The 20,496-nt window shown below is 35.7% G+C and overlaps 1 protein-coding gene across 1 annotated transcript in view; it reads left to right on the top strand.

Annotated features, from left to right (window-relative positions):
- The window catches only part of Calcr (calcitonin receptor), a 51,032-nt gene that overhangs the window by 12,313 nt on the left and 18,223 nt on the right, over positions 1-20,496 (top strand). Inside the window, exons 2-8 of the mRNA XM_051177208.1 lie at positions 2,972-3,050; positions 7,390-7,549; positions 8,867-8,977; positions 10,770-10,882; positions 12,725-12,816; positions 18,164-18,290; positions 19,212-19,322. Of these exons, the coding sequence (XP_051033165.1) occupies positions 2,972-3,050; positions 7,390-7,549; positions 8,867-8,977; positions 10,770-10,882; positions 12,725-12,816; positions 18,164-18,290; positions 19,212-19,322 (793 nt within the window). The remainder of the gene's footprint in view (positions 1-2,971; positions 3,051-7,389; positions 7,550-8,866; positions 8,978-10,769; positions 10,883-12,724; positions 12,817-18,163; positions 18,291-19,211; positions 19,323-20,496) is intronic.

The following is a 20,496-nucleotide window of genomic DNA, read 5'->3' on the forward strand; positions in this document are numbered from 1 at the left end:
AAGTCTCCTAAGTATGAATTTACCCTACTCTCTTAAAGAATTTATATTACTCCTTGAGCATACTGAATATTTGTTGAGTATATATAAGCTATAAAAATGACTATGAAACAAGCCCATTACCTACAGTAGATGTTAGCCATGCAGATGAATCCCTCTCCTGTCTTAGCAGCAGCTATAGTTATTCTAAAATTTCTAGTTACCATTGTGATTTTCTAAGTCATTTGCCACGCAGACAGCTATTGCTCAAACTGGGATGTTTCAACACTTACCCTCTGCACTCAGCTCAAGGTCTCCTCCATGAAATCTTCCCTCCTACCGCCACGTCCAGGCTTCCTCTTCCACAACCCATCCTCCAAAATAGCCACGCCAGTCCCTTTCTTCATAGGCTCCCCAGATTTCATTAGGGACTATCAGGAGAAACAAGGGGCTTGTTCTGTTCTTTTCTAACCATGGGAAGTTATTTTGTTTTCTGAAACTTAAATTGCTTTGTTGTACTAAGTGGGAAAGCAATGAAGCTTTTCCTACAGGAGAAAAAAGAAAGGAATGACAGTTGAGCCTACCTGGCAATTTCCAGGCCAGAAACAGTGATAGACCTTGTCTCAAACAGCTATGTTGGGGGCCGTCCTAAGGAACACCTCAGCTTGTCCTCTGGCCTTCAGAAACGTGCCATTGGTTTTGTTTCTTATTTTTGAAATAAACCATGAGACCAAAGAATTTACGTTTCCTGTTGTGGGTGATTATCTGTGCATTGGTGAGTGGGTAGATGGCACAGTATACTTTACAGTGAGATTTGCTGTCCCTTTTAAATTCCAAATTCGCTATGTACACAGAACTCCTTGAAAAACATTCTTCTGTTGTGAAATGACCCACTGCAACTGAACTGCAATTAACCTGCTGACGTGGCAGTGAGCCTCCACAGCATTTAACAAAGTGTTAATTAATGGCAAAATGAGGAAATTACTCATAATGTCTTCTTATATTTGAAAATTTCTCTTAAGTTATTAATTTGTTTCAATGGTATCCTGCCCTTGGGCCTCCCTAATATTTCAACATTTATCTTGCCAGTGTTTATTTAAATTGAATCTAAATTTATAATCCATGTAGACTATGTGGAAGCATTTGTCTATCTGTTTTCCACAGACATGAGCCTTACTACTCATTCTTCAATAAAGCAGCTGGGTCACTAAAAAGTTCAGTTGCAATATGGAAATCGACTACGAAATGATTGCTTTAGATCAAAGTCCCTCCGATCAGAACTTCATTTATTAGCTGTTTTGACCGTAGGAGAAAAGAGTTGATATGAAATTTATCCATCTCACCTTGTTTGATATTTAGAGATCCAACTTGACCAGCCATGCCTGTGATATTAATCTCACTGAATCTCTCAGTTTGTTATGGCAATCCGGTTAATTGCACAAAATTGTTGGAAGCATTTAACCAATCAACCAAAAAAGATATTTTCAAATGATTTCAATTTCTGGAAAATGGGTTATTAAATAATAGCAAGAAAAAGAAAGTTTAGGTTTCTCATTCAGACAATTTATAGATAACTGAACAAGTCTCAAGTGTGGAAAATACAAGTGTGAGGAAGAAAATAGAAATTCTGACTTGTTACCATGGTGGTGCAGAGAAGACAGCTTAAAAACTCCCAGGTTTATATTTCTTTTAGTTTGTTAGCATACAAAAAGGAATCATTATAAATAATAACAATAATCACACTTAAATGATGAGGAGAGATGCCAGGCATACATAGATATTTTAAAAATCAATTATCTGAGAAGGGCTAGCATAAAGTAAAACTGCCAGGGTATATGGCTCATATGCAAAATGACAAAGGTGGTTTAGTTAATAAGTTTCCCACATACTCCAAAGCCTGATTCCCTAGACTTGCTTCCAGCATCCAAGGAGCTATGCTCCAACTAAATTAGACTCTTCAACTTAATATTCTTCAATTAGCCTCTTTCTCATCTCCACATCTTGTTCTTATTTTCTCTTCCTAGTAGACCTTTGCTTTTCACAGTCCTATTTAGATTTCCCAGTATATTTCAAAATATAAGCCCTACTCTGGCCTTCTTAATCAGAAATTACCGAATTTGTCTTTCACCTTGTTGATGAATGTTTAACCCAGCCTATATTTTAGTTACTGTCCACATCTTACTTTATAATACATATCTACTCCTGAACTCTCCCAAGTGCTCAACATCCTAGCGTGAACTGTACCCCACCCAGGTCACCCACATGCCTCATAATGCTCTAACATATGAACATTTTCTAATTTACTGAGTGGATTGGAAAACAATCAGTCCTAATGAATAATAGTCAGAATATAAGGTGGCAAGTAAATACATTGTGTGTGCATCAATGGCCTTATGTACATATCAACTGTAATACTTAGCCTTACAGATCACTAATAAAAAAGTACTGAAATTGTCATAGTGAAAAATAAGTTTTTAATGGGTTAATTTGAATATCTGATAAACATTTTAGTAGATATTGTATTTTGTTTCCTATTGTTTGTTTTATAGTATAATATAGTACACATAGTTTACTAAACTTGAGAAATAATAATAAATTATACTAACTTTAAAGTTGTACCTATATGCTTGATACTCTAAAACAAATTTCATGACCTGATTATTCATACATATTTCATTTGGCTTCAAATATATCTTTCCTTCTTTCTTAAACCTGTATTAAACTGTTTCATTCAGCTTAACCTTTAAAAGCCAGGAAATCTCATGTTAGCTGACAACAAATGTCAATAGATACAATCAGAATTTTTAAAAAACAGTTCCTCAAGGACAACAGTCTGGTTAACGGAAGGGACAATGGAACACATACCTGCAAGTATGTCACAGGCATAATGTTCTTGTTTCCATGTGTGTTATATTTAGTGTGTCTGGAGAGGGAATAATGTAAAGATATCAGACCGGTATTGTTTTAATCTTTATTACTTTTCTATTTTTTCTAGTAAAAGGGGGCACTCTCGCAAACCGAGGGGAAGGTTCCACTTGATGAACCGCTTCACCCTGGTGTTCCTGCTTCTGCTCGTAAGTGAAGAAAATCATTCTGTTCCGTGTTAATAAGTGTGCAGAGCAGGGAGGAGTGTCTGAGTGTGGGTGAACTGACAATTGCAAGGAAACCAAAACTGCATTTCTTCAAACTGTCACTTTTCTTCACGTTTTGTGAACAAGCCTTTCCTTTGAACATTTGCTCATTTTAATTATTGACATGGTTTATCTAGACAACTGGATTCCATTTGTTTGGAAAAGTTAGTAATGATCTGAATCATCTCCATAGGACAGAAAGTTGAGAATTTTCCTGGATAAGTTTATTTTTTGTGTGTTTTTGAAAAGCAGATTTGAATTGTGGCTTCTGGGTTCTTCTATACTTTTAAAACACCTAAACTCCATCAGTCTAGTGACTGATTTCTGATATGTTTCTGATAAAAACTTAGAATCTTTGGCCCTTGAGGAAACACTGGCACTCTGTAATTCTTCTGCAGATTGTAAGATCAGATTCATATGTCAGAACTTCATGTTGCTCAATTCATGGAGATTTAGCCGGTTAGACAACACTATCAGTATCTATTGTATTAACACGCCACCACATCACATTCAGTAGTATGTAAACGGGAGGTAAGCAAATGAGAGTTGTCTGAATCCTTGCTCTGTTACCACACTGAACAACATTTGAAACTGAATCACAGTTGTCAATAAATATCATTCAAAAATCTCATACTCTATAACCAAGCAAGGTTTGCAATGGGTTCCAGGACATCATTTTTTCATTCTTTACCATGTAAAGTGGCAGGTTTGCAAGTCCACCTAAACTTCTGACTTTCAGTAAATATGAATCTAATTTGAAACGGAGTGTTTGTGGATCAAATAAATGCTTATAGAAATGCCTAGCAATCATTTTGTAACTCTTGGTTTATTCTGCCAAAGTATCATATTATTTTAAACCAGTGAAAATTTCCTTAGCAAAATATGATTTTATAATTTTAACCCAATATTTAGAAATCCAGGTTCCTTTGTATCATAAACCTAAACGAAATACCTCAATGAGAATGTTGTAGAGGTAGACAGTAATATTTTGCTTATAAATGCCTAATCCTTACATAATATTTATAAATGTAGAAATATAGTATTTATTTATCATAAATTTATACTGTTAGTTTGCATTCCTCAAGTTAAATTCTGGTAAAATATACATAAACACCTCTTAGTTTTGTGTCATAAAGAACACAATATTGAACATTTTATTTTTTAATATTTTTAGAACTTAAACCAATGTTTAAATTTAAATATATTTTGAGACTATTCCATATCTCCCTGAAAAGACTTGGGGGAGAGATATATGTAATTTTAAAAGACTACTAAAGATTAGCAAAATAAATTACACTACAGATCATTTTGATATCTAACAAAGTTAACAGAGGTCAATTTTAGTCAAAGCTTTTACTCTTCTGTTTTATAATATTAAAAAGAAAATGCATACATTTTCATGACTTACAGGCTATAATAAATATGGTTTATAGGCATCTCTTTTCTACCAAACATGTTTGGGTATGTAGGTTGCTCCGTGGTTTCTACTATGACAGAAAGAAATTGTGTTGTTTGTATTAATTGCATATTTCTTTTGGAGGATTTTTGAATCACATAAAGTTCAACACACCAATTCCTTCAAAACAGCTTATTTCACATTGATATATCTTGGAAAGAAATTTAAGTAAAATGGTCTTAATTAACCCAAATAATCACTTTTTATGTAACATACTGATGTAAGAACACACTCATGGTTTATTAAGTTCGACCTACTCATTCCCCTATTTGTCCTTAAAGTACATGTTTTTGTGTTTGGGCCACCACCTTTCTGTGGTCTCCTTTACATTGGTCATACAGTGATTGCCACTCCCTGTGGGCTTAGGACAGTGGTGGGTTCATAGTGAGCATCAAATAATTCAGGTGATGGTGACAGTAGCAATAATGACAATATTGAGGAACACAGAAAAAGAAACAAGATTCTTCTAGAAGTATCTTGATTTTTGTTATCATTTGTCTACTTAGTTGTGTTCCCCCAGAAAATACATAGGACACCAAGCAGGCTTCTGATCATAGTAGGAAAATGGGGTTAATACACTACAGCACTGTAGCATAACTGTAGCATAACTAGAAAAAAAAACACAAGTAATTGTAACATATACACTCAGTGCCAAGGATAGTGACATGGAAATTCTATTAATTATGCTAATTTCTAAAACTAGCTAATATTCTGTCTTACAATTATTACTTTTTATGGATTAAATGGGGCCATTTAATATGTTACTGTAGGTAATGACCTCTCATTAAATGTTTAAGAAAGTGGATAGATACATATTATTTTGTGAGCAATTGTGCCTGATACAGTCACTAGCAGTGCTGCCTTCCACACAGTGAGCTGGAACCAAGCAGAAGTGGACTGTTTGGAAATTCTATACCAAACAGGCTCTAACTGATGCAATACTTCCAGTCACCACCAGTAACCCCAAAAGACTGATTGTCTCATATATAGTAGGAGTTACTTTAGCATGTAGTCACTTAAGATTATTTTCTTCTATCCTCCATGCTCAGTGAGAATTAAACCATCTAGAATGTACACTTCATGAGGGCAGAAACCATGCTAGCAAGTTCACTGCTGAGTTTTCAGAACCTACAACAGGTCCTGGCATATTGAAATATTTTGAGTATTTATTGCATAAAAAGTCTTTGTGATGCCTCATCTGCTGACTGCTGCTGTGGCAGCTTGGTTGTCATATGTGTGATGCCACTTTCTATAATCTTCCAGAATGACATCACATATATGGCTACTAAACTGCTACATGGAACAACAATTAAGATGTAGGTAGATAGGTAAGTAGGTAGGTAGAGAGGTAGGTTGGTTTTGAAAGAGCCATGTAACATGCTCATGTTTCATTGATAGCTTTATAAGCATGACATCAAGTATTTGTTGAATCACTCATAGCATAAGCACAATACTTAAAATTAGTAGAATCTCTTCATATCTTCCATATTGCTTGATTGTCTCATGATATCACTGCTGGGGTTATTAAAATAATACCATATCATTAGCAATTTTACTTGCATGGAATTGTTGTAAGAATTTAACAATGTAAATGTTATGTATATGTTGTTTTTAAGCAGCACTAATTTCATGATTAGAAATATATTATATATTTCTATCTGCGTTTTCATGTCTCTATCTGCCTATCTATCCATCCATCCATCTGTAAATGGAATACCCCAAGTTGCATGTAATTTTAGGAATAAAGTCATTGTGAGAGATTCAGGAGCCACTGGGAGAATCCCACCCTCAATGTTCAAGCAAGGACCAGACCAGGAGCTCCTGTGGCTCAACCGACAACAGAGGTTCTGGTTTTTCATTCTTTCAGTGTTGAAACAATCTCTATTGAGCCAAGCTCCAAACCAAATTCACTGGTGTTTGTTTCAATATTGCAAGAATGGTAAGTATGAAGCTACCCCAAACAGCTGAACTGTACCTACTCTCACATGTTCTACCCACTTGTGCTGTTCAGTGTCAAACCTAATAAAGATGCCACTGAAAGCACAGGTGTAGACTTTTTCCATCTAGCATCTTTAGTACATAATACTCCCCCCCAGGCTTAATTAATTTCCAATTAATACAAGAGCATTTCTTAATGAGCTGCCAAACATATAAGGACAGAATTCAGAATGTGGTTTTGGAAAGACACAAACCTAAGAAAAGTAATTCCTAATGTCTAAAAATTCTAGTATAAAATACACATCCATATATATGAAATTCTAGCTTCTAAATTAATTAGAAAACAATGAGATGTCCCAGGATTAAACATATCAAGCGATCCCCCAAATGGTTTCTAAAATATAAAATAAACTATTAATCTCTCTCCTGCAAGGGACTGTAATCTTCCCTTCTTTGGTGGTTCAGTCATATTAGTTTGGATTTTATAAATACACTCACATATATTTCTATTTTTTAATATGTGAGACATGATTCTTAAGATTTTCAAAAAGGGAAAAGTTGGCTTCATAATGGAGATGTCTTGGAAATCAAATTATTTGTTTTGTTTGTATATAAACTTTCCAAACACAATAATATTCAAATAGGAGATGATCAAGATGTGTGTGAGTATGTATGGTTGCTGTACATTCTCAATAGCAAATGAGTATTGGTAAAAAATATAAATAGAATTTAAATGTGAAATGTAATACATTTCAGTATAGAGAAAATCTGTATAAAAGTTGCTTATAAAATGAAAAAAAAATGTTTTCATACTTTTAAAATCATCACATTTATTTGTGTGCTAATTTATGAGCTCCTTTGTAAGGAATGATTTTATCTTTTATACAGAGCCCTACTCCAGTTCTTCAGGCCCCTTCCAACTACAGTGAGCCTGAACCCACCCCTAATCACGATCCGTTCTTGTACTTGGTTGGGCGCAAGAAGCTGCTGGACGCCCAGTACAAGTGCTATGACCGAATTCAGGAGTTGCCCCCTTATGAGGGAGAAGGTAAGAAAACTCATGTGAAGGAAACATCATTGAGGAGTGTTTCTTCCCAAGGCACACAGTTCTCACATCATAGTGTGCTTGTGTATTTTGTGCAGCCGATATAACGATTCCCCCCTACTTCATCTAACATCATTTTGGCTGACATTTGCCCTTCTGACAAAATTACCACAATAACTCAGCATTCACTCCTAATAAGCAGGAACAATACAAGACTGAATAACGGCGGGGAAATAGAAAGTGATGAGCAGAGAATCTGCCCGAGGCAGAACCTGAGCAAACCCTGTCTGATTTGGATTAATTAGGCATATCTTCCCTTCAATGTCAATTCATTGACAACCTCTGCTATTTCTTTTCTTTTGCTACCCCACCCCCCAGTTCCATGGGGAATAAGAGGGGGAAATAAGTTGCCTCAGTAAGCATTGTTAATCTATGTCCTCCTTTAGAGTAATCTTTGTAGCAGCCCAAATATTTTCAGGGCTAAGCGTAGTCTACTTGCTATAGGGATCCCAGAGAAAAGTAAAATGGAAGAATGTTTGACAGCCAAGCTCTAACACAGCCTTTTGAATTCTCTTCCATGTCCCTGAAACATAAAAAGACTCAATTAAGACTTTTATATAACCTTGAGCATTCTAAGACAAAGATGCTTAGCAAGGGGGGAGATGATTAAGTATACTCTATTATACTAATAAATAAAACATTTGCTTTAAGTAATAACTAAACAAAACATTTATTAGATGCACCATACTGACATGCCTTATTAAATTAGAGAATACCCTCACCTCCATAAATTTATTTTAGATTTTTGAGTAATTACTTTTTGTCATAAATTTTGATAAATAATGCCTTCACTGAATATTTTTTCAAACTGTTTTGCGGGTAATGGTAGTGCCTCACCTTACAAATTATCATTTCAACTTCTTGGCTGAATACTTTTAAAAAGGTAAAATTTCTATAAGTAAAAACTTGTAAACATACCTCAGAGCCCATTTGATTGATTTCTTAGCAACACTTTAGATTTCTTCCACAATTATATAAATGGACTAAAATGCATTGTTCAGGGCTGTTTGTTTTATGAGAAGCCCAGCTTCAGAACCTTTTACAGAGAAAAACAAGAGCTCTGCCTGTCATTCAATGAGATATTTTCCTATATAAAATCTGAAATCATTTGAAAGTTTATTTCCAAAATTGATGAGAATGGCTCATTGGAAATATGGTTAGTCTAGACTAAGTAGTAGGATTGGTTCTCTGAGATCTTCTTGTAAACAGTCTTTTAGCTAAATCACATCTTCTGATGTCAATTTCTTTATAAATTCCCAGGCCCATATTGCAACCGTACCTGGGATGGATGGCTGTGCTGGGATGACACTCCGGCTGGAGTAACGGCCTATCAGCATTGCCCAGACTACTTTCCAGACTTTGACACAACAGGTAAGGTCTTCAGTTTCATTTTATGTTTTAGTTGTGAATAAAAATGTGTGAACTGGACAAGTGGAACCAAAGCCGTTTGAGCTACGGAAGTTACATAGCGATGTTTCACATTGAACATCACCTTCCACATTAAAGTATTTTCATACTCAGAGTATTGACTCTACCTCATGATGTCAAGACCTCTCTATTCAAAATTAAATATTTCTTAACCTTCATGCAAACTTGTATATGTTGTCCATTCATAACTTTTAAGAAAAGACTCATTGCTTTTTCATTTCTTGATCCTGTCACAGACATATTATTAGATGGCAACCTACAATGCTCAAGTAGAATGATAGTCTAGGACAATCAGGTTCCAAGTGACATTAAAGATTAAAGGGCTGGTGTCACTTAGTTTAGGATTGTCATGTATACACACATAGATGTCTGGATTTGAGGCTGTTCCATGATTAATACTTAGGAGTAGATAAGTGGCATATGGGTAGGTTGTCACAGCCTCAATATAGAAACTAGGCAGAAATATGTGGGTGGAAAAATGGGATTGGGTAAATGGAATCTAATAAAAGATGAAGAAAACCATGTTTAGAAGTTATTAGGGCTTGGCACACTCAGTGTCTTAGGAAACATAGAATACCAGATGATCCTGGGAAGGTGGGCACCGAAGATTTAGTGATGATAGCCACTTACTACAGGGACTGCCTGATCAAAGCCAGAAAAATCACATCCAGCCACCCCAGAACTGCCCTCCTGTAAACTGGAATCAAAATTTTGCATGATAAGAATTCTTCAGGCCCTTATTTGATATGTCATTTATCTTGGTCTGTAATTTCATTTAAGGTGACTTGACTGAAACATTTAAAAAAGTTGTTCTGCAATTGAGGTTAACAGGCCAATTAGAAAGTAGCAATGGGCTCTTGCCAAAGTAGCTATAAATATTGACTTAAATGCAAGGTTTTGCTAAGCAAAGTGAAGATTTCCAGTTATAGATCCATCTTTTCAGTCTAGTTTTTAGATGGAGCCATTTAAGCATTTGAGCTAAGAGACAAATTCTCTTCTTTAAAAAAAAAAGCAAATTTTCAATATGTCTGTCCTCAACACATTTCAATTCTTTATGGTTTTAATTGTTGACATGGGGCTACACCTTAGTATCACAAAAATACTCCAATGGAATGTTAGGGTTTTCATTTTTGAAGAAGTACTTGGTAAAAGACAGATGGGGTGGGCTGAGAAGTCTCAGTCAACAAGTTTGTGAAAGCGGGAAGATGTGAGTTTGTTCACCAACACCCACATTAAAATCTGGGCACAGAGGCACATCTTTAAATCCCAATGTTGGGAAGGCAGAGGCAGAAGTATCCATCCAGGTTGTTCAAATTGGAAAGCTCCAGGTTCATTGGGAGAGCCTGTCTCAAAGCATGAGATGGAAAAGAATTGGGAAAAATCCCTAACACATCTACCTCTGACCTCTACACACACCGCACACACAGAGAAACATATACACATACATGTACCACACAAACAAATAGTGAAAGAATGAATTCAGTATTGGAATCCTGAAGAGGCTCTAGTGCACAAGAATATGCCACAGTGTAAACAAGAACATTTACCAAGAAGGCATATGAGGCCCATACTTGGACTCACTCTATCACATTAAATGTCAGGATGGTCTGTGTTATCTCTATATTCATGTTCTACAGTGTGATTCAGTCTTAGGAATAGCTTATAAGCTTTAGGCTATTACTTTTCTTCTTGGGATTTGAGATACTAATGCACCACCATTCTGTTCCATTAACAGAAAAGGTTTCAAAATACTGTGATGAAAATGGAGAATGGTTTAAACACCCTGACAGCAATCGAACCTGGTCCAACTATACTCTGTGTAATGCTTTCACTTCAGAGAAACTGCACGTAAGTTCTGTTTAAAAGTTCAGTATTGGGTGAGGGTGCCATTGTTCATACATGGAAAGGGATGTAAAACTGAAATATCTGCTACCAAAAACCACAAAAGCAAGCAAAAGACCAACAGATTATAATGTACAGAAATCAGGCTTCTGAAGGACATTAGAGAAAGTAGTGTCTCCCTTCTTGTTGGTACCCAGTATCAGTACTTCGGCTTGAATGTGGAATCAGGCCAATTATGACAAAGATAATACTGTACACAGAGCAGATGATGGGATTTCCTCTGATGCCAGAAATTAGGCAGCATTTTAGGGAGCTCACTAACACATCTTTCTGAGAGAGTTCTAGAACCTTTGATTTACAGAGAGCAACAAGCTAGTTACCTTCTCTTCACACACATGTTGGATATGATCTTAACTTTACTATTGGATATGGTGGAGCCTCCCATCAGCCCACTGATATAGGGAGAGCAGTTCAGACAATTTTCAGAGATGTCAACTCTGATTTGTTAATACCTGTGCCTTATAGGCTGTGAAAATTTTTTAATAATATCTTGGCTTAAAAGTGTTTAAGTCCATTGAGGAGGGAAATAGATACTACTTTGTCTTTAGCTACATTAAAAATCTGAACATATTACTAAATCTACCACCAGCTCCTTTACCCTTGAGAGATAGGAGAAATAACATCAATATTTAGCTATAAAGAGAATCTTTGAAGGACTCTGCCAGCTACAACATGGGCCAGTCATTTCCGTCAAAGAGAGGCCTATGCATTAAGTAACTACTGAGTCAGAAACTAAAACCACTTCATGCCTTGTTTTGCTGTTGGAAAGTTCAGAAGCACATAAGTGTTTTCCTTTATTAAAACTGCAACAAATAACACGACAAAACCAAAGTGGGCCACCTTCAAGATCAGATGAGCTCACCAAAGCCCTTTACAAATGCTTAGCTCTTCCATGTCATAGATATATGTCTGTACCTAATGGAGAACTAGTCACTTAACAAAGTCTGATAGAAATGATGTGGCTGTGAAAGGAATTTCATGGGTGTGTGCTAATTAGGTTTATATAGAACATTAAAACTATGTTAGTTAGAGTATGAGGAGCAATGGAAATCTAAATAAATTACTTTCGGTGTTGTAAGAAAGAAATGGTTGTGAGAAGAAATACTCACCTTCAGGTACCAGACATAAAAAACAAACTATAATGTTATGAATTTACTGAGGAAGATATTAAGTCCACTAACATAAGAGCAGGAGAACAGAAATAGGTTAATTGTGGTGATAAAAAGAATAGAATTAGCAAATTTCTTTCAAAGAGAATGTTGTCTTCTTCAGCCAAGAAAATACTAATGGAAATTTCCAATTTTATTTAAATTGATACGTAAAGGTATATATCTTTGAATTTTAAGTTAATTAAAAGTGAAAAACTCTACACCAATTTTCCTAATCTCTAAGTTGCTCTAAGTGTCAGGGGTCTGAAGAATCTGGAAAGATTTTTCATCTACACTTCAGTGAATCAGATATACTTGTTGCTCATGACAGGACCCCAGAACTCAAAATCTGCCAAGATTGCTTACTAAGATTAGGGATAATAGCTTTCACTTAAAAATCACTTCTGCAGTATTTTAAATGGTATTTGTCTCAAGAACTTTGGCCTTGAAAGTGACTCAGTTTGTTCCTATGTGTACCGTTAATACAGAAAAAAGTAATTTCATCCTCTGAAATATTTGTTATTATTTTAAGATATATTTTAAGGATGGACCTTTATTGATTGATGCTTACATTTAGAAGCAGAAACTACTGTTCCTTCCACAGTCTACTTAGATGTTTTTCCAACCCTTTCTGTTCTAGAATGCATACGTCCTGTACTACCTGGCGCTTGTGGGACACTCCATGTCGATTGCTGCTTTGGTTGCTTCCATGGGGATCTTCTTGTTTTTCAAGTAAGTACATTTAAAATACCACTTTATTGTTATTCTAATGTGAGCTTTACGTATTTGTTCCCAGCAAGATAATATCATAAGAAGAATTCTTGAAATGCCATCCTCCATCATCATCATCATCATTTTATTATTATTAATTTTCCAGTTACATAAATAGCAGTAATTCTTGAAAGAGTAGGGTTGTGGGGACTGTAGGAACGTGTGCCATTGGGCATGATAAATTAGCAAGAAAGCAGAAATAAGCTAAATATACTTGGAATTCTACTCTGAAGAGCATAAGATCTATTCCTTATCATCTTTAAATGCAATGTACCTCCTTCCCATATTAATTCTGAAAACTCATAAGGACCCTGTGGTCATACAGTAAAAGTTCCTTTACCAGTTTTCTTGCTAATTTTCAGCCTTGATACAGGGTGGGGGAGGGGGGACTTTGTCCTTTTTAATGTGCCAGGTTTTGTTGACTCCCCACGGGAGACCTTACACTTTCTGAGTAGCTGAAGAGAGCAGGATAAGAGGAGAAGGGGGCAGGGGGAGGAGAGGAGAGGAGAGGAACTGTGGTTGGTATGTAAAATGAATAAAAAATAAAATCAAAAAATAAATTAAAAACACACCCATGAAAAATATCTAGAATAAATACAAGTTTTCTTAAAAATAAATAAATAAAAGCCAAATCCCGAACAACAGCTAAATATCTGATATGTACAATAGGTGCTATGGAAATTCCATAAAATTCCCAACTTGCAGGGAAGAGGGTATTTATTTTGTTCATGTAAATATTTCCTTCATAGAGATGCTTACCACCAATAGTTGACAAACACAAATGCCAAAATGGTGAAATAGCTTATAGAAATTGTTTAGCAATTGCATCTGCTATGACTTCACAGGCACATTGGTTTTATTATAAATAATAAGTGACCAGAGCAGGGTATCTCTGCCAAAACTAATTCAAATGGTGTTCTTTTTTCTTTAATACATGAACAATTTAAGCAGAAACAAACATGAGAAAAACACATACAATGTATTTAAGACATTGTGTCCTCTTTAGATGACTTTAAATCTTTAGAAATCATTTAAGTAGCTGTATGCTTTCTATTATGAACTCTTGGAGCTGGAAAGTGCTTACCATGAGAGTATGAGGGCCTTAAGTAAAGATTCCTGGCACCTATGTAAAAATCCAGGTACAGCTAGCTTGTCTGTAACCCTGGCACTGGGGGACCAGTAGAGGCACATGGTTACTAGATCCCAGTGTCCAATCTAGTTGAAAGGGCAAGGTCCAGGCTCAATGGGAGATGATGTCTCAAAAAGTATAGAACACCCTGAGAAGGCTCAAAAGTTGACCTCTGGTCTCCACACTCATGTGTATGCAGCTGTATTCTCACCTCTCCAGACACAGGAATACACCTATGCATACTTCAAGTTAGAAATGCTTATGCACATTGAACATTTATCAAAATAAAGCACCCATAATTTATGCCTCACTGGCTGTGTTACCTATATTTACCAGTGTGAATTTAAAGTAACCCACATGTGCATTCTTTATAGAGACACTACTACAGTTAAGTAAATAAGTTGAAACTAAAAAAAAAAAAAAAAAAAAAAAAAAAAAAATTGGTAGGAACAATCCGGGATTTAGAGTACTTATTGACACAAAATAAATGCACATATATATATATATATGTGTGTGTGTGTGTGTGTGTGTGTTTAGCATAATTATCAATGCTATCACCACTGTTGTTGTTGGTATTAATAACAACTGTGGAATGATACAAATTCTGGAGAGCTTTCTTTGAGTTCCAAATCCAAATAATCCTCCATGCTCAAGTGATATTACATGTTATCAAATATATAATGACTCATAGATAGAATAATAAAATGCTAATTTGATTTTTATTAAAATATTGCCTTGATAATACTAAAGATAATTAATACAAGGGGCAAATAATCACCTGTAAACACATACTTAGCAAGATACCTTTCCTTGATCCCTTTTACATCTATATTTCTGCCATACTCACAATTCTTATATTTTAAATATTACACTAATATTAGTGATTAGTAAATGACATAAGCAAATCATCAATAAGCTCCTTCCATGGGAGGTTAACAGAAGAAGGCAACAAGACAAGAGAATTAATTACTGGAATTAGAAGAGCATTTTCAATTATAATGATCAGATCGTAGTAGAGTAATTACAACACATGATTAATTTTGGAATGTCTCTTCATTTCTCAATTGCTCTTCACCATGGTAAATAAATAAATCATCATGACTCACAACAGCTTTCATTAAAAAGCATGACGCTCAAAGCCCACCTTTGAGTTCTTTTTTAATAAAACCACAAGAAAAGTGAAAGAATGAAAAATCTCCAAAATTCTAATCACACACAATAATAAATGTAGCCGTGGCTCAAAGATAAGTGGCAGAGGCCACTTTTGAGTCCCTGTTTTACTAGTTATTTAAATGTGCAAGAAGGTATGAGAGTCAAATAAAAAAGAAAATAAGAATGGTCTTTGAACCATTGTTTCTATATTAAGCTACTCAAGATGAATGTCTATAAATTCAGTACGTGGGCAGAGTCAAAGTATTCCTCAAGTCAGTCCCAAAAGAAAATGATTCTTGTCATACCCTTCACTTAGCATCGGCAGATCATCTGGGAAGAATTGAATGTAGTTCACTGCCTACCAATTCCCAGCGCCTACTAAACTTAAACCTAGGAAGGAGAGACACATATAACTGATTTACAGTCTGAGTCTGATAATGAGGAAACACAAGATGAAGTATCTAGTTCTTCAGGAAAGCAACAAGAAGAAATGATGATAAACACAGAACATAACTACCGTAACACCAAAGATCCACACCCCAAAGCAGTTGTCCACACTTTTGTTCTTGTTTTCAGATGTTTCTTTCAAGTACCTAACCAAAACTGATAAGGACATTTGTTTTGTTAAGATTAAACAATGTGACTGGCTCTTCTAATGGTTTCATGTATTTGCGTTTTTAAATCATTAAGGGTGAATTGTGAAAGTAAAGAATAATGCTGACCTGTCACTAGAATCTGTCTTTTAACTAGCTAAATTTCCCAGCATTTTTTCAGACAATCAACATCACTTTTAAGATCCTTAGTGCACAGTATAATGGAAAGCCTTATGATATGTGCACTTAAATTGAGTCATTTATGTGGAACCTGTGCAAAACAAAATCATCAATTTTTTGCTTAATTCTGTGCTTGTGGTGATATCTTTCTTCCACAAATAAAGCCTGTAGGGTCAGAGATTGCAGCAGCTTGCCACTAGCTAATCATAGAGGTCTGGAAGACTGGTACCTCATTCAAAATCATCCAATTGAAATCCCACTCTGAAGCCATCAGGACTCTTTAAACTTGTCTTACTGAGTCAGTTCAAGGGAGGAACCCTGCAGGCATCTTCAAGCCAACAGGCTAAAGAAACCTGCAGAGAAATTAAAAGTGACTGATTATTCAGGAGGCTGTGAAGGAGCCCATCCTTTACTAATAATTTTGAAATATTACTTAGAATTAGACCATTAAAATATGTCCCTGATCCAAATGTGATATATTTATTCTGAATATACAAAGAAAGGTATAAGGCAAGTGTGTAACCTTGAAACAAATAAATATAATGCTTTTTGTATCACTAGAAACTTTATGTTAAAATAAATATAAAATTCATGCTTGTAGAGGAAAAATTAAGTTGCTCTGTTTTCTTCCCTCACTATATAAAGGATTTAGTGGCTTAAAGATCTTATCTGTGTAAAAATTTGAATAATATTCAGGATTCTCTGCAGTTTATAATGTTTGCCAGTTAATGAAATAGAATAACGTCTTTTTGGATGGCATTTGGTCTATGACCTTTGCTGGAAAAATAAAAATAACAATAGAAAAATTAAATATGAGCATCAGACTATTCCAGCAAAACCTGTCACAAGGAAGCAATAGCAAGCTTCCACAGAGCTACAAAAGGAGACCCTGGGGAAACAAGTGGCCGGGCCACTCATTTGAATTTGGTTCCTGGTGATTTCTAGCAGGGTCACAATAAGTTCACATGTACTGTATGTTCTGCCAGTGACTCATCATTTCCATGAAATAATTTTAAATACTAAGCATACCACTTGTTCTATCTAGACATGCATATTAGAAAATCCATTAGCCTTCATTGTGACTGATTGGTACCCATACTTTTATGACTGCTAAATATCATATTTAAAAATATCCATTATGTTTTGTGATTTATAAATACATATCTAAAGACAGAGCATGTCTCCTCGGTTGACAAAAACATGTGTAATCATGGAGATGTTAAAAACAGCTCTCCATGGGGCATCTGGAAGAAATATTTATCATATACAAAAACCACTTGTCAACCCCTGCCATATTTGCATATTGTATGAAGAAGCAATCTTGTCTTGTGCAGTGTTCATCATTATACTTCTCTGGAGGACTTTCTGGTCCTCCAGAAAGACCACTCAATTGACAGTATCAAACATTTCTGCTTTCTTGAAACTTCTTATTACCAATAGCAAAGATAACTGTTATGACTAACCAAGGTATAGTATTCATGCAGAAACACAGAGTATGAAGAAAGAGAGAATGGAAGAGGAATTATTTGAGTATAAGGATTTGTACTGAACCCAAACATATACATTTCCTTGTCATTTAAGACCTGTCTGTATATGATTACTTCACGTTGAACTTTTGGAACTTTCAAACTTCTATTTTCATGTGAACATCAACATTAGCTAATATGTCCAAGTCAATGAAGTAGAGAGGAAACCCAGAAACTTGTTTTGTGCACATAAGATAGGAAAAGATTGTGCCAAACAGGAGTAGCGGCTGTCAATCTCATCAGATCCAAACCACAACTGGCCTCACCATGAGAGTGAATCTGATCCCATTTAGAGCTCATTGTTGGTGTCTAAGCTCCGCCATCAGGAAATGACAAAAGAGGGATGATAGCAAGCACTGGACATGGATCCTGTGCCTTGTCACCACAGTTGTGACCACACTGTCCTCTTATTTGCTGCATGCCTTGTGCTTGCTCGCAGCAATGGACAGTAGACTTTGGATTGTAAGCACATACAAAACCCTCATTGTTACTTTACTAATGACCTTTCTCTTAATTAATTCTATAGCATTTATTATCATTAAAAGGAATTTTCCCACTCAATCTTCCAGCTATTATAGGAAGCCACTATGAGAAAAGAAAGTCACTAAATGCCAATGGAAAATGGATTTTAAGGCTTTCCTTTGAAAATCTGAATTATTCAACTTTCTCATCAAGAAATGTCTACATTTTTACAACACTTAATGCTTCTTATATTGTTTTTTTCCCAGGAACCTTAGATGCCAAAGGGTAACGCTGCACAAGAACATGTTTCTTACTTACATACTGAACTCGATCATTATCATCATCCACCTGGTTGAGGTTGTGCCCAATGGTGATCTGGTGCGACGGGATCCAGTAAGCACTATCGGACTTTGATTTTAATTTTATTGTAAAGAACATAGTACCTATAGATATTGAACATAATGCTAATGGTTGACTTGATCAGTTGCTTATAATCATATTTATGTCTGTAGTTGAGTTTTGCAGTAGAAAAGCCTATTAGTGGTTCATGAAAGTAATTGTTACATGTTAAAGGGGTGGGAATAATTGAAACATAGCTAAATAAGAACTGTGCAATGAATCATGTTTTATGACTAACCAGTAATTTATCAGTGTTAATGATCTATTAAAATCTATGGAAAGAATATTGAGCACTTTTTGGGAATGCAAATAATACTAGGCACACTGTACCAATGTAATAGTGCTTCCCAGTAAACCTCAGTTTGCTACTGATTATTATACATGGGCCAAGATAGCAATTACTTCATTGTTATGCCACTAAGAATGGTTTTGCAGTCATCTAAGCTGAATTACCCAAACATGATCAAGTTCTCTGTCTACATGCTTGGAAAAAAATCCATACTAACATAAAGAAATCAAAAAAACCCTAAGGTCTACTAGACAGATAGACATGAAACTCATGCCATGTGCACCAGGATTCTATGTATTATAGAAAAGTCAAATCACTTGGCTCTAACACCAAGAACTAGCATGGATTCCTTTTGCCAAAATTTTCCTGAGGGTTGCTTACAATAATTCACACTTGTCATTAACATTCTTTCTTTTTCTCTAAGATTGTGCTCCTCATAATGGTTTCTGAATGTGACTACGCATTAGTCAACTGGGGAAATATAAATATTAGCTAGTTGCTATTCGCGTGATGCTGAAGTTCAGTTGCTATAAAGTCAATTCAAGAAAAACAGTTTAATGATGTAATTATTACATTGCATTTGAAATTGCCAATATTTGATCATCTTTGTTCTGAAACATTGACAGATGCATATATTTCATCATAACACACATATGTGGACAATGCAGTGGGAACTGTCACCACCCTTACCCCTGAGTGCAAAGGAGGGAAAGATGGACCCTAATGACAGTGAAGTGGTATGAGGAGAATTGACCTTCAGAAACTCGGGACTTCTGTCTCCAGACACAACCAGCCTGGGACAAAGCCACAAAGGGTGGCATGGGCGGGGGTTTGCTTTCTTGTAATTCATTCTCATCTACTAGTTTGTGTAAAGGGTCCCATAGTAACTGAGATGAATCCAGAAACTAGAGATCAAGGAAGTCCTAATAGATGTAGACAGATGTTTGAATGTACCCAGAGCAGTGGGAATGGGGAGGAGAGGGAACCTGAAAGCAGAAACTGAAGCCATCTAGCACACAGGACTGGCCAGGGCATATTTTAACTTTTGTTTCTCTGCTTAACTGTATTATCCAAGCATCTGTAGATAGCCTCATCTTTCAAATCTGGCATTTGACAGTTCTGCCAACCCAATGACAAAAATGCGTGAAATCTGCCCAGAGCATGCATCCTGCATAACAGTGGCATAGCATGGGAAAGAAGTTTAATTTGGCTTCTAATGAAATCCAGTGTTAATCATTTGCCATTTGAATATATTCAGAAAAGCATGGTGTTTCTTCTTTAAAGTCCCTGCCATCTGCTAATGGACACAAAGTCTTGTCTTATCTGAAGAATTATGTAACCAAAAGGGTTTTCCTTGATGACTTTTCTTTTTAAACTCCAACTGAAATAAAATTAATCTCATTTAATTTAATGCTAACAACATCTCCAGTGAGAAGTGGATATTACTCTGCTTTCAAAGTTAGGAAACTAAAGTTCTGTGAAAGCAAATTTCTTGCCTGTTATGCATACTTGGAGATAGGATTCGAAGATAGCCCAATCTCATTCAATCCTATCTTTCTTTCCTACACTCTTGACGGCCTGTTATTTTCTTATGTTCTTGGGAAAAAAAATGTCTCATCCATTGCATTGCTTCTCTGTAATTAGCCATGCATTGTATGGTTTCTTAATGAGCCAACCCCATCAAGTAGAAGCAATGCATAAACCATCTCTCAGGACTGTCAGAGTTTTGGCTTTTTCATTTCTCATTAAAGGGTATCACTTCAGTTATTGAATAACCAACCACACTGACCTGGGATTGTTGCTCAGTCACATTGTGAAGTACTTATGCTCACAAATAGATTTTCTCCCATCTGTTCAGCTTGCCCCTCTGCTGTTACTAGCAAAGAGGAACCTCACAGTTTGTGAGATCTT

The sequence above is a fragment of the Phodopus roborovskii genome, unplaced genomic scaffold, assembly GCF_943737965.1.
Source record: "Phodopus roborovskii unplaced genomic scaffold, PHOROB, whole genome shotgun sequence".
In the NCBI taxonomy this organism is placed as follows: Eukaryota; Metazoa; Chordata; class Mammalia; order Rodentia; family Cricetidae; genus Phodopus; species Phodopus roborovskii.